Source organism: Oncorhynchus masou, chromosome 27 (assembly GCF_036934945.1).
Source record: "Oncorhynchus masou masou isolate Uvic2021 chromosome 27, UVic_Omas_1.1, whole genome shotgun sequence".
Classification (NCBI taxonomy): Eukaryota; Metazoa; Chordata; class Actinopteri; order Salmoniformes; family Salmonidae; genus Oncorhynchus; species Oncorhynchus masou.
In genome coordinates, this window is record NC_088238.1 from 7693771 (window position 1) to 7715035 (window position 21265).

General features: G+C 45.4%; 1 protein-coding gene across 1 annotated transcript in view; it reads left to right on the forward strand.

The window, feature by feature from the left end:
- The window catches only part of LOC135516572 (glutamate receptor-interacting protein 1-like), a 233758-nt gene extending 216492 nt beyond the window's left edge, over positions 1 to 17266 (forward strand). Inside the window, 7 exon segments of the mRNA XM_064940922.1 lie at positions 3638 to 3676; positions 5731 to 5842; positions 5941 to 5994; positions 6412 to 6447; positions 11339 to 11572; positions 13139 to 13285; positions 14421 to 17266. Of these exon segments, the coding sequence (XP_064796994.1) occupies positions 3638 to 3676; positions 5731 to 5842; positions 5941 to 5994; positions 6412 to 6447; positions 11339 to 11572; positions 13139 to 13285; positions 14421 to 14738 (940 nt within the window). The 3' untranslated portion in view covers positions 14739 to 17266.
- The last annotated feature ends 3999 nt before the right edge of the window (positions 17267 to 21265 follow it).

Sequence of the window (21265 nt, forward strand, 5' to 3'; positions counted from 1 at the left end):
ACAACACCCACACCGTATACAACGACAGCCCAGAAACACTACAACACCCACACCGTATACAACGACAGCCCAGAAACACTACAACACCCACACCGTATACAACGACAGCCCAGAAACACCACAACACCCACACCGTATACAACGACAGCCCAGAAACACTACAACACCCACACCGTATACAACGACAGCCCAGAAACACCACAACACCCACACCGTATACAACGACAGCCCAGAAACACTACAACACCCACACCGTGTACAACGACAGCCCAGAAACACTACAACACCCACACCGTATACAACGACAGCCCAGAAACACTACAACACCCACACCGTATACAACGACAGCCCAGAAACACCACAACACCCACACCGTATACAACGACAGCCCAGAAACACACCCACACCCACACTGTGTACAACGACAGCCCAGAAACACTACAACACCCACACCGTATACAACGACAGCCCAGAAACACTACAACACCCATACCGTATACAACGACAGCCCAGAAACACCACAACACCCACACCGTATACAACGACAGCCCAGAAACACACCCACACCCACACTGTGTACAACGACAGCCCAGAAACACTACAACACCCACACCGTATACAACGACAGCCCAGAAACACTACAACACCCATACCGTATACAACGACAGCCCAGAAACACCACAACACCCACACCGTATACAACGACAGCCCAGAAACACCACAACACCCACACCGTATACAACGACAGCCCAGAAACACCACAACACCCACACCGTATACAACGACAGCCCAGAAACACCACAACACCCACACCGTAGACAACGACAGCCCAGAAACACTACAACACCCACACCGTATACAACGACAGCCCAGAAACACTACAACACCCACACCGTATACAACGACAGCCCAGAAACACTACAACACCCACACCGTATACAACGACAGCCCAGAAACACTACAACACCCACACCGTATACAACGACAGCCCAGAAACACTACAACACCCACACCGTATACAACGACAGCCCAGAAACACCACAACACCCACACTGTATACAACGACAGCCCAGAAACACCACAACACCCACACCGTATACAACGACAGCCCAGAAACACTACAACACCCACACCGTGTACAACGACAGCCCAGAAACACTACAACACCCACACCGTATACAACGACAGCCCAGAAACACTACAACACCCACACAGGTATACAACAACAGCCCAGAAACACCACAACACCCACACCGTATACAACGACAGCCCAGAAACACTACAACACCCACACCGTAGACAACGACAGCCCAGAAACACTACAACACCCACACTGTATACAACGACAGCCCAGAAACACTACAACACCCACAGCTAACGGCTGTTTGTGGCATTGGCAGGTCTAGAGGTGTTGCTGCCCCAGGGTGTGTGTGTGGCTCCCTTATTGGCTCCCATGTGGACGCAGCTCTAGCATAAATCGTAGATGTTTCCACAGGTAGAGCTGGATCACACACACATAGAGCTGCTATTTGAACTTGACCTTGGCTAACGGCTGTTTGTGGCATTGGCAGGTCTAGAGGTGTTGCTGCCACAGGGTGTGTGTGTGGCTCCCTTATTGGCTCCCATGTGGACGCAGCTCTAGCATAAATCGTAGATGTTTCCACAGGTAGAGCTGGATCACACACATAGAGCTGCTATTTGAACTTGACTTTTGGCTAACGGCTGTTTGTGTTTGATAAAGAAGCTCTTTATAAATTAATTCATTAGCATATCTTCTATCATAAATCCCTTTTAAGCTTTTGAATGAAGTACAAAAGGGACAGAACACAGATTTGGGACAGGAAGTATAGAACACAGATTTGGGACAGGAAGTCCAGAACACAGATTTTTGGACAGGAAGTACAGAACACAGATTTGGGACAGGAAGGACAGAACACAGATTTTTGGACAGGAAGTACAGAACACAGATTTGGGACAGGAAGTACAGAACACAGATTTGGGACAGGAAGTCCAGAACACAGATTTTTGGACAGGAAGTACAGAACACAGATTTGGGACAGGAAGTACAGAACACAGATTTGGGACAGGAAGGACAGAACACAGATTTGGGACAGGAAGTACAGAACACAGATTTGGGACAGGAAGGACAGAACACAGATTTGGGACAGGAAGTACAGAACACAGATTTGTTCTTGTTCCTGTGGACCGATATCAAAGCTGTTCTCTGTTCTCTGTTTCTGGTTTCCCCTCTGACCTCTGACCTACCCTCAGTTCATCTAGTTCTACATGGAACATATCAGGGCTAACATGATCCCTCCGTGTCCAATGATGAATAATCACAGCTGAGGATGTGGCTTAGCAGAGTGGGGGGAACCATCACTTTAGAATAATCACAGCTGAGGATGTGGCTTAGCAGAGTGGGGGGGAACCATCACTTTAGAATAATCACAGCTGAGGATGTGGCTTAGCAGAGTGGGGGAACCATCACTTTAGAATAATCACAGCTGAGGATGTGGCTTAGCAGAGTGGGGGTGGGGGGAATGATCACTTTAGGCAGTATTGAAATCTTGAAAAAGATTCAAGTGTAAATGTAAGCAAGGCGTCCTTACAGAATTCCCTTTGAGCTCTGGTCAAATAGGTCCAGTGGTAGAATAGTGTATTGATCCCCGGGGGGTTATTGGTTTTTCTTGAAGAATCACATTTACACAAAAAAACATATTCCGCAAGGAGTGGAACAGAAAAACTCCTCACATGACCTAAAGGATGCATGTTCCTGGTTCATAACTAGTGTGTTAATAGATACGTGTTCCTGGTTCATAACTAGTGTGTTAATAGATACGTGTTCCTGGTTCATAACTAGTGTGTTAATAGATACGTGTTCCTGGTTCATAACTAGTGTGTTAATAGATACGTGTTCCTGGTTCATAACTAGTGTGTTAATAGATACGTGTTCCTGGTTCATAACTAGTGTGTTAATAGATACGTGTTCCTGGTTCATAACTAGTGTGTTAATAGATACGTGTTCCTGGTTCATAACTAGTGTGTTAATAGATGCGTGTTCCTGGTTCATAACTAGTGTGTTAATAGATACGTGTTCCTGGTTCATAACTAGTGTGTTAATAGATACGTGTTCCTGGTTCATAACTAGTGTGTTAATAGATACGTGTTCCTGGTTCATAACTAGTGTGTTAATAGATACGTGTTCCTGGTTCATAACTAGTGTGTTAATAGATACGTGTTCCTGGTTCATAACTAGTGTGTTAATAGATACGTGTTCCTGGTTCATAACTAGTGTGTTAATAGATATGTGTTCCTGGTTCATAACTAGTGTGTTAATAGATACATGTTCCTGGTTCATAACTAGTATATATCTCTGAGGGGAGGGGGGGTTTCTCCTCTATTTCTCAAAGATGAACTGGAAGCACAAGCATTTCGCTCCACTCGCATTAACATCTGCTAACCATGTGTATGTGACAAATAAAATTTGATTTGATTTGATGATCATCAACGAGGTACAAAGATTCACCAGAATTGCTCATCGGTTAACCGTCATCAGAAAAGGGTGTCAAAGGGAATCAAATTGGTGTCTTGGTGTTCTTGATATATTGTTGAAGTACCTTTCCTTGACGTTCGACAGAGCTTCTACACTGCCCACTGGTCTAATCACTGACAGCAGGTGAGGCACAGGGCAGGGCTGCCTCCTTATACCCCTTTTAGTTCTCAAACCAACCCAACCCTAACCCCACCTAACCCTAACCTGGGTGGCACAGGGCAGGGCTGCCTCCTTATACCCCTTTAGTTCTCAAACCAACCCAACCCTAACCCCACCTAACCCTAACCTGGGTGGCACAGGGCAGGGCTGCCTCCTTATACCCCTTTAGTTCTCAAACCAACCCAACCCTAACCCCACCTAACCCTAACCTGGGTGGCACAGGGCAGGGCTGCCTCCTTATACCCCTTTAGTTCTCAAACCAACCCAACCCTAACCCCACCTAACCCTAACCTGGGTGGCACAGGGCAGGGCTGCCTCCTTATACCCCTTTAGTTCTCAAACCAACCCAACCCTAACCCCACCTAATCCTAACCTGGGTGGCACAGGGCAGGGCTGCCTCCTTATACCCCTTTAGTTCTCAAACCAACCCAACCCTAACCCCACCTAACCCTAACCTGGGTGGCACAGGGCAGGGCTGCCTCCTTATACCCCTTTAGTTCTCAAACCAACCCAACCCTAACCCCACCTAACCCTAACCTGGGTGGCACAGGGCAAGAATGTATCCTCGCACAGCTACTGTTCCCAACCCAAACCCAATCCTCTCACTGAGACCTCCCAGTCTCCCACTTAAACCAGGCAAACCACCATGTCTCTCTCCTAACCTCAACACTACACACACTCACCTGTACCCCAACACCTGCCCCCACCTTCACTTGAATGGCACAAGGCATGGCTGTTCCCTCATAACACTAACGTTCTCAACCCAAACCCCCTTCTGGTCGCTCCACTTAGCCTCAACAAACTGTCTCGGAAACACACCTCTCAGCTGGATCTCCCTCGATCCAGCATGGCACATCCATCTCCCTGTGTCCACATCCATCTCCTTGTGTCCACATCCATCTCCTTGTGTCCACATCCATCTCCCTGTGTCCACATCCACCTCCCTGTGTCCACATCCACCTCCTTGTGTCCACATCCATCTCCTTGTGTCCACATCCATCTCACTGTGTCCACATCCATCTCCTTGTGTCCACATCCATCTCCCTGTGTCCACATCCATCTCCCTGTGTCCACATCCATCTCCCTGTGTCCACATCCATCTCCTTGTGTCCACATCCATCTCCCTGTGTCCACATCCATCTCCCTGTGTCCACATCCATCTGTCTGGGCGGTGTCTATATCTCAGCCCTCTCCTACCTACCTACCTACCTACCTAGCTACCTAGCTACCTACCTAGCTATCTACCTACCTAGCTACCTACCTAGCTACTTACCTACCTACTTACCTACCTACCTAGCTACCTACCTAGCTCCTTACCTAGCTACCTACCTAGCTACCTAGCTACCTACCAACCTACCTACCTAGCTACCTACCTAGCTACCCACCTACCTACCTACCTACCTACCTACTTCCTTATCCTACCTACCTACTTCCCTATCCTTCTTGCCTACCTATCCCACCTACCTACTTCCCTATCCCACCTAACTACTTCCCTATCCTACCTACCTACTTCCCGATCCTATCATACCTACTTCCCAATCCTACCTACTTCCCTATCCTTCCTACCTACCTACCTACCCACCCACCCACCTACCTACTTCCCTATCCTTCTTACCTACCTACCTACCTACTTCCCTGTCCCAATCCTATCCTACCTTCTTCCCTATCCTTCCTACCTACCTACCTACCTACCTACTTCCCTATCCCACCTACCTACTTCCCTATCCTACCTACCTACTTCCCTATCCTACCTACTTCCCTATCCTTCCTACCTACCTACCTACTTCCCAATCCTAACCTACCTACTTCCCTATCCTACCTACTTCCCTATCCTACCTACTTCCCTATCCTACCTGCCTAGCTACCTACTTACTGTTCCACTCTCTCTGCCTGCACAGCCCATTGACACCCTTCCCACACGTTGTGGTCACCAGCCCTCATCAGTGTGGTCGCCTGCCCTGACTGTTCACTGATTGGCTGACTGGGGGTACTAACCTCTGACCTCTTCCCCCCTCTAGGTTCACTGTGGGTCATGACGGGACCGAGCCGGACCAGGAAGAGAACTTCTGGTCTCAGGCCCTGGAAGATCTGGAGACCTGTGGCCAGTCTGGCATCCTGAGGGAACTGGAGGTAAACAAGGAGCCAAAATGGCCGAATACATGTACAGTTTCATTCATCACAGTGCAATACTAACCGAGCCGGACCAGGAAGTAAACTTCTGGTCTCAGGCCCTGGAAGATCTGGAGACCTGTGGCCAGTCTGGCATCCTGAGGGAACTGGAGGTAAACAAGGAGCCAAAATGGCCGAATACATGTACAGTTTCATTCATCACAGTGCAATACTAACCGAGCCGGACCAGGAAGTAAACTTCTGGTCTCAGGCCCTGGAAGATCTGGAGACCTGCTGCCAGTCTGGCATCCACAGTTTCATTCATCACAGTAGATTTAAAATGTCTGAGGTCATGAACAGTTTAATTCATCACAGTACAATACAAACACAACGCTGACAAACCTACGTATCTTCTAGACCAGTGGCTTTACTTATGCAGTAACATATTAGTGAAGAAAAGCTCTCAACTCTCACCTTTCACCTCTTCTGTCCCCATCCCTTCCACTTCCTGTTTTTGGAGTTGTTGTTTTTTTTTCAATCGCATGATGTCACTTCCTGTGGATGTGTGTAACCGCTCCTTCTCTTTCCAGGACGAGCCAGACAGGCTTCTGAATAAGAGAAACTTGGTACACCCTTTTCCTTTTTGGGGCTTCCTCTCTGCTTGTAGCTGACACTCTGGTGCTGTCCCTGTACTGCTGGCTTCTCTCTCTCTCTCTCTCTCTGTCTCTCTCTGTCTCTCTCTCTCTCTCACACACTCTTTTTCATTCTCTCTTTCATTCTCTCTCTTTCTCTCTCTCACACACACACTATCACTCTCTTTCTCTCTCTCACACACACACTATCACTCTCTCTCTCTCTCTCTCTCTCTCTCTCTCTCTCTCCTACTCTCATGCTAGTGGGCTGCGGGGGGTGCTCTGTAGCCTCTGATGATCACCAGTGCAGCTTGTCTCAGATCCTGGGGGTCCATTCAAACCCCAACTCTATGGTCGGACATCCATAGAGGACCATCTACCCTGGTTATAGATTCAAACCCATCTTCCCTGGTTATAGATTCAAACCCATCTACCCTGGCTATAGATTCAAACCCATCTACCCTGGCTACAGATTCAAACCCATCTACCCTGGCTATAGATTCAAACCCATCTACCCTGGCTATAGATTCAAACCCATCTATCCTGGCTATAGATTCAAACCCATCTATCCTGGCTATAGATTCAAACCCATCTACCCTGGCTATAGATTCAAACCCATCTACCCTGGCTATAAATTCAAACCCATCTATCCTGGTTATAGATTCAAACCCATCTACCCTGGCTATAGATTCAAACCCATCTACCCTGGCTATAAATTCAAACCCATCTATCCTGGCTATAGATTCAAACCCATCTATCCTGGCTATAGATTCAAACCCATCTACCCTGGCTATAGATTCAAACCCATCTATCCTGGCTATAGATTCAAACCCATCTATCCTGGCTATAGATTCAAACCCATCTATCCTGGCTATAGATTCAAACCCATCTACCCTGGCTATAGATTCAAACCCATCTATCCTGGCTATAGATTCAAACCCATCTATCCTGGCTATAGATTCAAACCCATCTACCCTGGCTATAGATTCAAACCCATCTACCCTGGCTATAGATTCAAACCCATCTATCCTGGCTATAGATTCAAACCCATCTATCCTGGCTATAGATTCAAACCCATCTATCCTGGTTATAGATTCAAACCCATCTATCCTGGCTATAGATTCAAACCCATCTACCCTGGCTATAGATTCAAACCCATCTATCCTGGCTATAGATTCAAACCCATCTACCCTGGCTATAGATTCAAACCCATCTACCCTGGCTATAGATTCAAACCCATCTACCCTGGCTATAGATTCAAACCCATCTATCCTGGCTATAGATTCAAACCCATCTATCCTGGCTATAGATTCAAACCCATCTATCCTGGCTATAGATTCAAACCCATCTATCCTGGCTATAGATTTAAACCCATCTATCCTGGCTATAGATTTAAACCCATCTATCCTGGCTATAGATTCAAACCCATCTATCCTGGTTATAGATTTAAACCCATCTATCCTGGTTATAGATTTAAACCCTACCTCTCTGGTCAGACATCCATAGAAGACCATCTACCCTGGTTATAGATTCAAAACCATCTACCCTGGTTATAGATTTAAACCCTAACTCTATGGTCGGACATCCATAGAGGTCCATCTACCCTGGTTATAGATAAAAACCCATCTACCCTGGCTATAGATTCAAACCCATCTACCCTGGTTATAGATTCAAACCCATCTACCCTGGTTATAGATTTAAACCCTAACTCTATGGTCGGACATCCATAGAGGTCCATCTACCCTGGTTATAGATAAAAACCCATCTACCCTGGCTATAGATTTAAACCCATCTACCCTGGTTATAGATTTAAACCAATCTACCCTGGTTATAGATTTAAACCAATCTACCCTGGTTATAGATTTAAACCAATCTACCCTGGTTATAGATTTAAACCCATCTACCCTGGTTATAGATTTAAACCCATCTACCCTGGTTATAGATTTAAACCAATCTACCCTGGTTATAGATTTAAACCAATCTACCCTGGTTATAGATTTAAACCCATCTACCCTGGCTATACATTCAAACCCATCTACCCTGGCTATAGAACCACGGCCAACCACAGGCTGAACACTCCCTGTTCTGTCCTCAAGGCAAGCCTAGACACGAAGGGCAATCTAACTACAAATATATCCCTGTGTATTTAAGGCACGAAACTAGGAAACAATGTTAATTTTTACGTAGAGGCAACCGTACGCATTTTTTTCCTTTGTAAAACAAATTTATCAAGGTTGAAATATTGCATCGTTGATTGTGAGTCAGACGAGCCAGCGAAACCTCAATACGGCACCATATGTTGTCATTGACGAAGGTGAGGTCATTACTCATTTAGACGTTGTTTGGCATATTTAAACTCATTGGATATGTCCCTAATGGCACCCTAATCCCTATATTATACACTACATAGCACCCTATTCCCTATATTATACACTACATGGGCCCTATTCCCTATATTATACACTACATGGGCCCTAGTCCCTATATTATACACTACATAGCACCCTACCTATATTATACACTACATGGGCCCTATTCCCTATATTATACACTACATGGGCACTAGTCCCTATATTATACACTACATAGCACCCTATTCCCTATATTATACACTATGTAGCACCCTATTCCCTATATTATACACTACATAGCACCCTATTCCCTATATTATACACTACATAGCAGCCTATTCCCTATATTATACACTACATAGCAGCCTATTCCCTATATTATACACTACATTGGGCCCTATTCCCTATTATACACTACATGGGCCCTATTCCCTATATTATACACTACATAGCACCCTATTCCCTATATTATACACTACATGGACCCTATTCCCTTTATCATACACTACATGGGCCCTATTCCCTATATTATACACTACATAGCACCCTATTCCCTATATTATACACTACATAGCACCCTATTCCCTATATTATACACTACATGGGCCCTAATCCCTATATTATACACTACATGTGCCCTATTCCCTATATTATACACTACATGGGCCCTAATCCCTATATTATACACTACATAGCACCCTATTCCCTATATTATACACTACATAGCACCCTATTCCCTATATTATACACTATATAGCACCCTATTCCCTATATTATACACTACATGGGCCCTATTCCCTATATTATACACTACATGGGCCCTATTCCCTATATTATACACTACATTGGGCCCTATTCCCTATATTATACACTACATGGGCCCTATTCCCTATATTATACACTACATAGCACCCTATTCCCTATATTATACACTACATGGGCCCTATTCCCTATATTATACACTACATAGCACCCTATTCCCTATATTATACACTACATAGCACCCTATTCCCTATATTATACACTACATAGCACCCTATTCCCTATATTATACACTACATAGCACCCTATTCCCTATATTATACACTACATAGCACCCTATTCCCTATATTATACACTACATAGCAGCCTATTCCCTATATTATACACTACATAGCACCCTATTCCCTATATTATACATTACATAGCACCCTATTCCCTATATTATACACTACATAGCACCCTATTCCCTATATTATACACTACATAGCACCCTATTCCCTATATTATACACTACATAGCAGCCTATTCCCTATATTATACACTACATGGGCCCTATTCCCTATATTATACACTACATTGGGCCCTATTCCCTATTATACACTACATGGGCCCTGTACTATGAAGGGAATAGTGGGCCATTTGGGATGCACCCGTAGTGCTGCCTGGAGGTGTGTTGACGCTCAGCAATACATTGTAAATGAACCCTGAAATGAAGTGCCAATGCAGGAAGTAAGTGACACCGTGTGAATCACAGAGGTTAGTTTGGAATGAAGAGAAATAATTATCCTTTCGGGTTCGGAGACATTAAATCAAGGAGGCTTGACTGAATTAAATGCCACCTCAACTTGGATTGAACATACCCTGCGGCTCCTCATTGGCTTTAAATGAACATGTCTGTTAATTAATGTCAGTATTGAAGAGCATGTTGCATTTGTCAACATGAAAACTGGCAAATTGTATGTTGGAATGAATCACACATCTTCCATTTCGAGTCAAAGTGCTGTACCTTGTGTCTTGGTGCATGGAGACTGTGACAGTGTGTTGTTGGCCAAACTGGTTGGGTTTCTGCAGCACCTCTATGCTTCAGCTTGGGTGAAACAGTGTTCAGTTTCACTTGTTTGTCACAAACATGAGACTTCTACGTCTGGTGGTTGGAGTGACATCACTCATTCCTGTCCAATCAGTGGGAAGAGCGATGATGATGTGGCAATGGGCATGGCGGTGTGAGCAAAGCATGATGGGACGGTTGCTGCAAGGCGTCTTGGGTTTTGAAGTTTTTCCGTCTTTGTTTGTTTGTTTATTGGGTCATGATGATGACGACCCAACCATCTCCTTCTGACAGGAACTGTCTATGTTATTATTCTACAATCAAACCATTTCTCTTTGACATACTGCTTGAACACATTCTACACCTGGAGCAATTCTCATGTCCATGAGCGTACCTTGTACTTCATATCTCACTTTGGAAGTTCATCACCATAACCCCCTTTTCTCCCTCTCTGGCCTCTCCCCCTCCTCTATCCTCTCATTTCCCCTCTCCCTCTCCTCCCCCTCCTCCGTCTCTCTTCTCCCTCCCTCCCTCCTCTCCATCTCCCCCCCTCTCTTCCTCCCCATCTCCCCTTCTCTCTTCTCCCTCCCTCCTCTCCATCTCCCCCTCTCTCCCTCCCCCTCTCCCCTTCCTCTCTCCCTCCCCCTCTCCCCTTCCTCTCTCCCTCCCCCTCTCTTTTTCTCTGGGTTCCCTCCCTCATCTCCTCCCCGGTGCCCCCCTCCAGGCCACCATTATGTCAGGCAGTAGTCTGAGTCTGAACCATGACCCTGCTCCTCTGAGGAGCCACCTGGGTCGGCAGGCCAGCTTCCAGGAGCGCAGCGCAGCCCGGCCGCAGTGCAACCAGTCCTCGCGCTCCAACACCCTGCCCAGCGACGGGGGGCGCAAGGCCTTCGCCATGAGGAAGATGAAGCAGGAGATGAATGACGTCATGTCGCCCACCCCCGTGGAGCTGCACAAGGTAACGATGATAAACCACCACCAAGGCCCTCCGGAGCCCTCCAAAGCCCCCCGGGGCCCACCAAGGCCCTCCAGGGCCAGAGTACTGCTGCTTTTCTTTACAACTGTTTAATTCATTTCATGGAACGTCAGAGGGGTTAAAAACCCTGTGAAGGTAAGAACGTGCTGACGCATCTTAAGTGTCTGCGTGTCTTCAACTTGAGCTTTTTGACAACTTCAGTAATGATGAAGCTCTGGTACCGACATGTTAAGACTGTCAGCAGACACAGCCAGTCATCCAGTCTATCAATCACGTTATGACTGTCAGCACACAGCCAGTCATCCAGTCTATCAATCACGTTATGACTGTCAGCGGACACAGCCTGTCATCCAGTCTATCAATCACGTTATGACTGTCAGCGGACACAGCCTGTCATCCAGTCTATCAATCACGTTATGACTGTCAGCGGACACAGCCTGTCATCCAGTCTATCAATCACGTTAAGACTGTCAGCGGACACAGCCAGTCATCCAGTCTATCAATCACGTTATGACTGTCAGCGGACACAGCCTGTCATCCAGTCTATCAATCACGTTATGACTGTCAGCGGACACAGCCAGTCATCCAGTCTATCAATCACGTTATGACTGTCAGCGGACACAGCCAGTCATCCAGTCTATCAATCACGTTATGACTGTCAGCGGACACAGCCTGTCATCCAGTCTATCAATCACGTTATGACTGTCAGCGGACACAGCCAGTCATCCAGTCTATCAATCACGTTATGACTGTCAGCGGACACAGCCAGTCATCCAGTCTATCAATCACGTTATGACTGTCAGCGGACACAGCCTGTCATCCAGTCTATCAATCACGTTATGACTGTCAGCGGACACAGCCTGTCATCCAGTCTACCAATCACGTTATGACTGTCAGAGGACACAGCCTGTCATCCAGTCTATCAATCACGTTATGACTGTCAGCGGACACAGCCTGTCATCCAGTCTATCAATCACGTTATGACTGTCAGCGGACACAGCCTGTCATCCAGTCTATCAATCACGTTATGACTGTCAGCGGACACAGCCTGTCATCCAGTCTATCAATCACGTTATGACTGTCAGCGGACACAGCCAGTCATCCAGTCTATCAATCACGTTATGACTGTCAGCAGACACAGCCTGTCATCCAGTCTATCAATCACATTATGACTGTCAGCGGACACAGCCTGTCATCCAGTCTATCAATCACGTTATGACTGTCAGCGGACACAGCCTGTCATCCAGTCTATCAATCACGTTATGACTGTCAGCAGACACAGCCTGTCATCCAGTCTATCACAGTCTTACACCAGGTTAAATGATTCATTGATAGTTGAGGACATTATTTCTTGATTGGTTGAGGACATTATTGATTGATTGGTTGAGGACATTATTGATTGGTTGAGGACATTATTGATTGATTGGTTGAGAACATTATTGATTGATTGGTTGAGGACATTATTGATTGATTGGTTGAGGACATTGATTGATTGGTTGAGGACATTATTGATTGATTGGTTGAGGACATTATTGATTGGTTGTGCAGGTGAGTCTGTTGAAGGAGTCGGACCTTGAAGACTTTGGCTTCAGTGTGTCGGATGGCCTCCTGGAGAAAGGTGTCTATGTCAACAACATCCGCCCAGGTGGACCTGCAGAGGTCGGGGGGCTGAAGTCCTACGACAGGCTGCTACAGGTACACACACACACACACACACACTCACTCCGCCACATGGCCTCAAACGGCACCATTTTGCTTCTCTCCGTCGCCCACAAGCACTTTCAACAGTTAGATCATTTGACCCTTCCAAAAGTTTCTATTTCCTCCATGTAGCTAAAGACAGGAAGTAGAGCAGATCTACACAGTTCATAGAACGTCAAAGGATTTTTTGTCATTTTTTGGGGGCCCAAATTGATACATAACATTGGCCTAATTTCCTGCTGGTCTAAGTGAGGCTGACTTGGCAGAGAGAGTTGTGTTGATGGAGAGATGAATCCCTCTCCAGGGAAGCTGTCAATCTAGTGAACGTGTCATTAGCATATGAAAAGAAAGGTTTTCTCATTATTCGCTGCTCAGAGAGAGAGACTGTCTTCCTTATCAGCTTCCCTCAGGTTACTGTTGTTGTTTTTTAAAAGCACAAACAAGGAACTCAACTACAATTTAGTCTTCTGACAGGTGAACTTCAACCCGGGACGTTATTCAACTTTTATTTTTTTCCCCAGTCGCTGACAATGTTGTTTTTAAAAGCACAAACACAAAGGTGCTCAAGGAAATGAACTACAGTTTATTCCGATAGCCAAGATGATACATTATTCAGCTTGTATGTTTACTGTGGTTGTAATTGACGGGTACATCAGCAAATATTAAATCAGCCGAACACAGGAGCAGAGAGAGAACGTAAGTGTTCTGACTTCCTGTTTGAAGAACAGGACTGGGTTTTACAAACGGTTCACCTGAAGGTTTAAACAGAGTAGATGTATTGATCTTGTCGGCTTCTAACTGAAATGGAAGGAAACCGCTCTGAGGCAAAGCCTGAAGTTACACTTTCAGTCTCAGGAAATACAAATATTACATATTTGTTTGTTTGTTTGGCTTTTAAACCAGATATAAACCAGCATTGTGGCAAACCTCTGCTCACCAGATGATGGTCAAACAGAGATGTGCCACGACGGACCTCCAGTCTGCTAGCTGGAAACTCCTAACTCAAATCACTTCCTTTTGTTGCCTCTTTAACATCCGAGTTGAAACATTCATTCAAAGGACCAATCAAAAGCTTTTTAAACCAAATCTATATAACTCTCTCTCTCTCTCTCGTCTTTTCGTTTCTCAGATCAACCACGTGAGGACCAGAGACTTCGACTGCTGTCTGGTGGTCCCTCTGATCGCCGAGTCAGGAAACAAACTGGACCTGGTGATCAGCAGGAACCCTGCTTCCTCCAGAACCGGGTCCCAGTCAGAACTGAACCAGCTACCCGCCGAGGAGCCCGTTATCAACTGGACCGAGCCGGGGGACAGCCTCTCTGGCCCTCCACCCAACCAGAACCACCATTCCTTGTCCAGGATGGCTGCTGGAATCGGGGTGACTGGGATCGGGGCGGCGCTGGCCGGGGCTGGGCTAGATGAGAGAGACCCCACTAAGACCTTATAGCAGACTGGAGGTCTGAAGGCCCAAGGCTCTCTCTTTCTGTTGATCTGTCTGTCTCACTAAGACCTTATATCAGAGTGGTAGTCTGAAGGCCCAAGGCTCTCTCTCTCTCTCTCTCCTTCCCCTGTGAGTTGCCCTCCCCCTGGTGCTACTGTAGAAAACCACTCTGATGAGACAGGAAGCCAATCTAAAATGGAGCCTTATTGCACGTGTAGGGCACTACTTCTGTCCAGAACCTCTTTTGCAGGCTAACCCCTCACAGCTCTGGCTAAAAGTAGTGCACTACCTAGGGAATAGGGTGCTATTAAGGACACAGTTAGACAGACAGTGTTCCTAGGTGGACGGTGGGGTCCTGGGCCTCTAAGTCAAAGCACACTGACAAAACTAAACTCCTTCCTCTGAGCCAGAGCATGAGCCACAATCACAAGAGGTTTCCTCCTCTACCTCCCTCACACCGGGGACTATCGAGTACGGTACGCACCACTACCCAAGGACTACAAAGATGGAGGTGAACTACAAAGATGGAGGGCAACGTCGACCACACTGACCTCTTGGAAAATACCCGAGACAAAAATAATAACAGCGATGAACTGAAACAATAGTGCCATCCGACCGATCCTCTCCTTCTTATTACTGCAGCTGGACAATAAAACAGTAACACACAGTTCTGTTGTTTAAAACAAAAAAAGACAAAAGAAAACACAATAACATTTGCTGAACCGTTTACATGTGATTCTGGCCTGGCCACTCTGTACGTGTGTGTTTGTGTTGCTGCACCACTGCTGTGTAGCGTTGTGACGGAAACAAGGCCAGAGTGATACAAACCCTCGATCTAGTTATTCTAGGGAGTCCTTCCTTCCCTCTCTCTCTCTCTCGGTCTCTCTCGTTCACACTTAGCTTCGCTCTGTCCTCCTTGTCCTCCTTCATCTGTCATAGCTGGGTCTCACTAGCTCTCTGTCCCTCCCCCATGTGATTTCGAATGGTTTTTACAGAGAAAACATCAGTACCGCGTCTCACTTCTTCCCGATGATTTTTAAGTAGACTATTTGACTTGGGGAAGAAAAAATAAATAAATAAACATCTGGAAAATAGCACACTATTGTAAACGTTCGCCCCATTTATTTTCTGAAGCCTCTGTACTGTAGTCCTGCCTCTCGTAGACAAGACTGAGGAGGAGGAAGTTGAAATGGAACCAGGACAGTCAGTCATCCCCTTAGGCTTCATCACAATGCGTTTGGCAGATGAGACAAGACGTGCATGTCACCAAGCACACTGGTTGACCTAGAAGCATAATATATGAAACCCTTTAGAAAAGGATTTAAAAAAGCTTTGCTTTGGGGAGGAGAATGAAGAAGCAGCTTTATCTAGGCTACGCGCAATTAGAAACAAACAAACAACAAAATACAATCTGCAATTCCCAGAAACAAAATGGCGACTTCTCTGAATCCTAGAATACTGGATCGCCCATTTCCCTGAAGCACCTTATCCTTCATTTGGACATAGATCTATTTTCATAAATAGATGCAGAAGAGATGTTTTTACTGTACGAGGAGGTGATATATGCAATGTGCTTCCTTACAGCTGCACTAGTAAAGGAGGAAGAACTGACTGTGGTCCTGAGTCTGACTTGCCTGCAGACAGTATGAGTGAAATAGGTATGCTAACACTGTGCTGTTACAGGAACCAGAGATAGAGTTTAAAAAGAATTGTGATATCCAATTAGTAGTTACCATCTTGCCCCATCGCTGCGACTCCCGTACAGGGAGAGGTGAAGGTCGAGAGCCGTGCGTCCTCCGAAACACGACCCTGGCAAACCGCACTGCTTCTTGACACACTGCTCGCTTAACCCCGAAGCCAGCCGCACCAATGTGTGGGAGGAAACACCGTACAACTGGCGACCGAAGTCAGCTTGCAGGCGCTCAACCCGCCACAAGGAGTCGCTAGAGCGCAATGGGACAAGGAAATCCCGGCCGGGCCAAACCCCTCCCCTAACCAGGACAACGCTCGGCCAATTGTGCACCGCCTCATGGGTCTCCTGGTCACGGCCCGGCTGTAACACAGTCTGGGATGGAACCCGGGGCTGTAGTGACGCCTCGAGCCCTGCGATGCAGTACCTTAGACCGCTGAGCCACTACGGGAGGCCCCATAGAGAAAGTCCTACTTCAGAACATTGGACAGCAGGTAGTTTCATTGCTACTGAAACTAACTACTACTTAGGGAAGAGGCACCTATAAAACTGGGTTTAGAAAAACTACTTCCTTATTATAGCAGTCGTTTATCCTTTTAAAACGACGTTCTGAAAAAAGCTCCAAAACAACCAGATATCAAATCAACCTTAAAATATCCCACCCGGAATAGTAACATTACTGATTTAATTTCTACCATCCAATCAAAATGACACATTGATTTAAGGGGAGGGGGGGGGAAGCATGAGGTAAAATCTAAAACAACCCAAGTAATTCAAAAACAGCTTTTCTATTTTGTATCCCACCATCCCTGTACCCTATTTGAGTAAACAACTAATATGCTAATCTGTGTGATACTGTCTTTGTTTAAAGTATGTTTTTTGTACGGTTCATTGTTTTTCTGAGGTTTGCCCCACCCCCCCCCCACCAAAGGCTTCAAATAATAACAATGAATTGGTAATATAGAAAATGACACTTGTTTGATGATGATGATGAGGTGTATGTTGAAGGGCCCAGTGTAATGTCTTACCCTATAATGGTAAGGCAACAAGATGTAATTCCAGTAGATTTTCACTTCATAAAAAAAACTAAACAAAACAATGACACCAGAAAAAAGAGGTCTGTTCAAAAGCAGGCTCCCAGCCGTGTTCTTCACGTAAACTAGTGGCTTCTTCTGGACGAGTGACATCACCGCTGTCTTCAGTGCTCGCAGAACACAGTCTCTTGCTTATAGAACTCGATCAGACTTGAAATAGGAGGATCGACTTGAAATGGGAAAAAAAAAATAATAATAATCCCATTCTAGGATTTCTATTTCTATGGTCTCACTTTTTTTTCCCGTTGTGTGGAAAATGGCTCACGTACGACAGCATTATCCGTCCCACTATACAACCAACCACTCAATCTCTTATTTAGACAACGATCTCGCTCTCCATCTCTCTCACGTGCGCCATAGAGACTGTTGGAAAAGCCATGTCGTCTCACATGTTCATTTTCAAGTGCTGTATTTATACATTGACAACACTGGATACTCAGCTACTGAAATGCGCTGACATCTCAGCTACTGAAATGCGCTGACATCTCAGCTACTGAAATGCACTGACATCTCAGCTACTGACATCTCAGCTACTGAAATGCGCTGACATCTCAGCTACTGAAATGCGCTGACATCTCAGCTACTGAAATGCACTGACATCTCAGCTACTGAAATGCGCTGACATCTCAGCTACTGAAATGCCCTGACATCTCAGCTACTGAAATGCGCTGACATCTCAGCTACTGAAATGCGCTGACATCTCAGCTACTGAAATGCACTGACATCTCAGCTACTGAAATGCACTGACATCTCAGCCACTGAAATGGCTGACATCAAATGCGCTGACATCTCAGCTACTGAAATGCGCTGACATCTCAGCTACTGAAATGCGCTGACATCTCAGCTACTGAAATGCGCTGACATCTCAGCTACTGAATTGCACTGACATCTCAGCCACTGAAATGGCTGACATCAAATGCGCTGACATCTCAGCTACTGAAATGCGCTGACTTCTCAGCAACTGAAATGACTACACACAGTTCAACCGTAGTATCCAAACAGTAATAATTGACTCCTTCAGTCACTGCTACTATTTGTTGTCTTTTAATAAGAGTTCAGTTGAATCTCAAGCCATTCGCTGTGTCAAAAAAAACAAACAAAGTGGTTTATTTAACCACAGATACAATTCATTGCAGACATTTGCACCTTAGGTTTCTTTTACAATTGACCTCAACGCTACAGAGAACAAGCTTTGGGACTTATGCAGACGAAGCCTTGAGTTAAATAGAAAAAGAGGCTCAGGTGGAGTGGTCATTTTTCTGTTCTTAATAATTGAGTATACACCACCAATTACCAGTGGGGGTCAACCACCTTCAATGTATGATACATTTAAAAGGATCAAACTCACTGTTTAAGTCCCTGAAATATTTTTATTTTTTATTTCTAATGGACCGGTATTATGACCTGTAAAAGTATTTTTGTACAAATTTAATACTTTGGTAGCATGATATTTATCGTCTATGTAGAACTTTGGGAATTCCTCCAGCTGTAAACCTTTGTATGGCCGAGAAAAGAGAAACAATAAAAAAAAGATTTACAGAGTGGAAAAATAAACAACATGGCTGAGGTGATTTACAGAGTGGAAAAACAAACAACAACATGGCTGAGGTGATTTACAGAGTGGAGAAATAAACAACAACATGGCTGAGGTGATTTACAGAGTGGAAAAACACAACAACAACATGGCTGAGGTGATTTACAGAGTGGAGAAATAAACAACATGGCTGAGGTGATTTAGAGTGGAAAAACACAACAACAACAACATGGCTGAGGTGATTTACAGAGTGGAGAAACAACAACATGGCTGAGGTGATTTACAGAGTGGAGAAATAAACAACAACATGGCTGAGGTGATTTAGAGTGGAGAAATAAACAACAACATGGCTGAGGTGATTTACAGAGTGGGAAAATAAACAACAACATGGCTGAGGTGATTTACAGAGTGGAGAAATAAACAACAACATGGCTGAGGTGATTTACAGAGTGGAGAAATAAACAACAACATGGCTGAGGTGATTTACAGAGTGGGAAAATAAACAACATGGCTGAGGTGATTTAGAGTGGAAAAACACAACATGGCTGAGGTGATTTAGAGTGGAAAAACAAACAACAACATGGCTGAGGTGATTTACAGAGTGGAGAAATAAACAACAACATGGCTGAGGTGATTTACAGAGTGGAAAAACACAACAACAACATGGCTGAGGTGATTTACAGAGTGGAAAAACACAACAACAACATGGCTGAGGTGATTTACAGAGTGGAGAAATAAACAACAACATGGCTGAGGTGATTTACAGAGTGGGAAAATAAACAACATGGCTGAGGTGATTTAGAGTGGAAAAATAAACAACAACAACATGGCTGAGGTGATTTACAGAGTGGAGAAACAACAACATGGCTGAGGTGATTTACAGAGTGGAAAAATAAACAACAACATGGCTGAGGTGATTTACAGAGTGGAAAAATAAACAACAACATGGCTGAGGTGATTTACAGAGTGGAGAAATAAACAACAACATGGCTGAGGTGATTTACAGAGTGGAGAAATAAACAACAACATGGCTGAGGTGATTTACAGAGTGGAGAAATAAACAACAACATGGCTGAGGTGATTTAGAGAGTGGAGAAATAAACAACAACATGGCTGAGGTGATTTACAGAGTGGAGAAATAAACAACAACATGGCTGAGGTGATTTACAGAGTGGAGAAATAAACAACAACATGGCTGAGGTGATTTACAGAGTGGAAAAATAAACAACAACATGGCTGAGGTGATTTACAGAGTGGAGAAATAAACAACAACATGGCTGAGGTGATTTAGAGAGTGGAGAAATAAACAACAACATGGCTGAGGTGATTTACAGAGTGGAGAAATAAACAACAACATGGCTGAGGTGATTTACAGAGTGGAGAAATAAACAACAACATGGCTGAGGTGATTTACAGAGTGGGAACAAACATGGCTGAGGTGATTGCAACATACTGAGGAAATGATCACAATCTCATCTGAGGCACTTACCTTTGATCAATAAAATGATACAAGCCCAGACGTATAGCAATTAAAACATTTAAAATAAACAGATAGTAATGCAGAGTTTCCTGTCTAATGATGGCGCCGGAGGAGATTCCGACCGCAAGGCGCCATAGAGGGTAGTGTGTACGGCCCAGTACATCACTGGGGCCGAGCTTCCTGCCATCCAGGACCTCTATACCAGGTGCTATAGATGCTATAGAGGGTAGTGTGTACAGCCCAGTACATCACTGGGGCCGAGCTTCCTGCCATCCAGGACCTCTATACCAGGTGCTATAGATGCTATAGAGGGTAGTGTGTACAGCCCAGTACATCACTGGGGCCGAGCTTCCTGCCATCCAGGACCTCTATACCAGGTGCTATAGATGCTATAGAGGGTAGTGTGTACAGCCCAGTACATCACTGGGGCCGAGCTTCCTGCCATCCAGGACCTCTATACCAGGTGCTATAGATGCTATAGAGGGTAGTGTGTACAGCCCAGTACATCACTGGGGCCGAGCTTCCTGCCATCCAGGACCTCTATACCAGGTGCTATAGATGCTATAGAGGGTAGTGTGTACAGCCCAGTACATCACTGGGGCCGAGCTTCCTGCCATCCAGGACCTCTATACCAGGTGCTATAGATGCTATAGAGGGTAGTGTGTACAGCCCAGTACATCACTGGGGCCAAGCTTCCTGCCATCCAGGACCTCTATACCAGGTGCTATAGAGGGT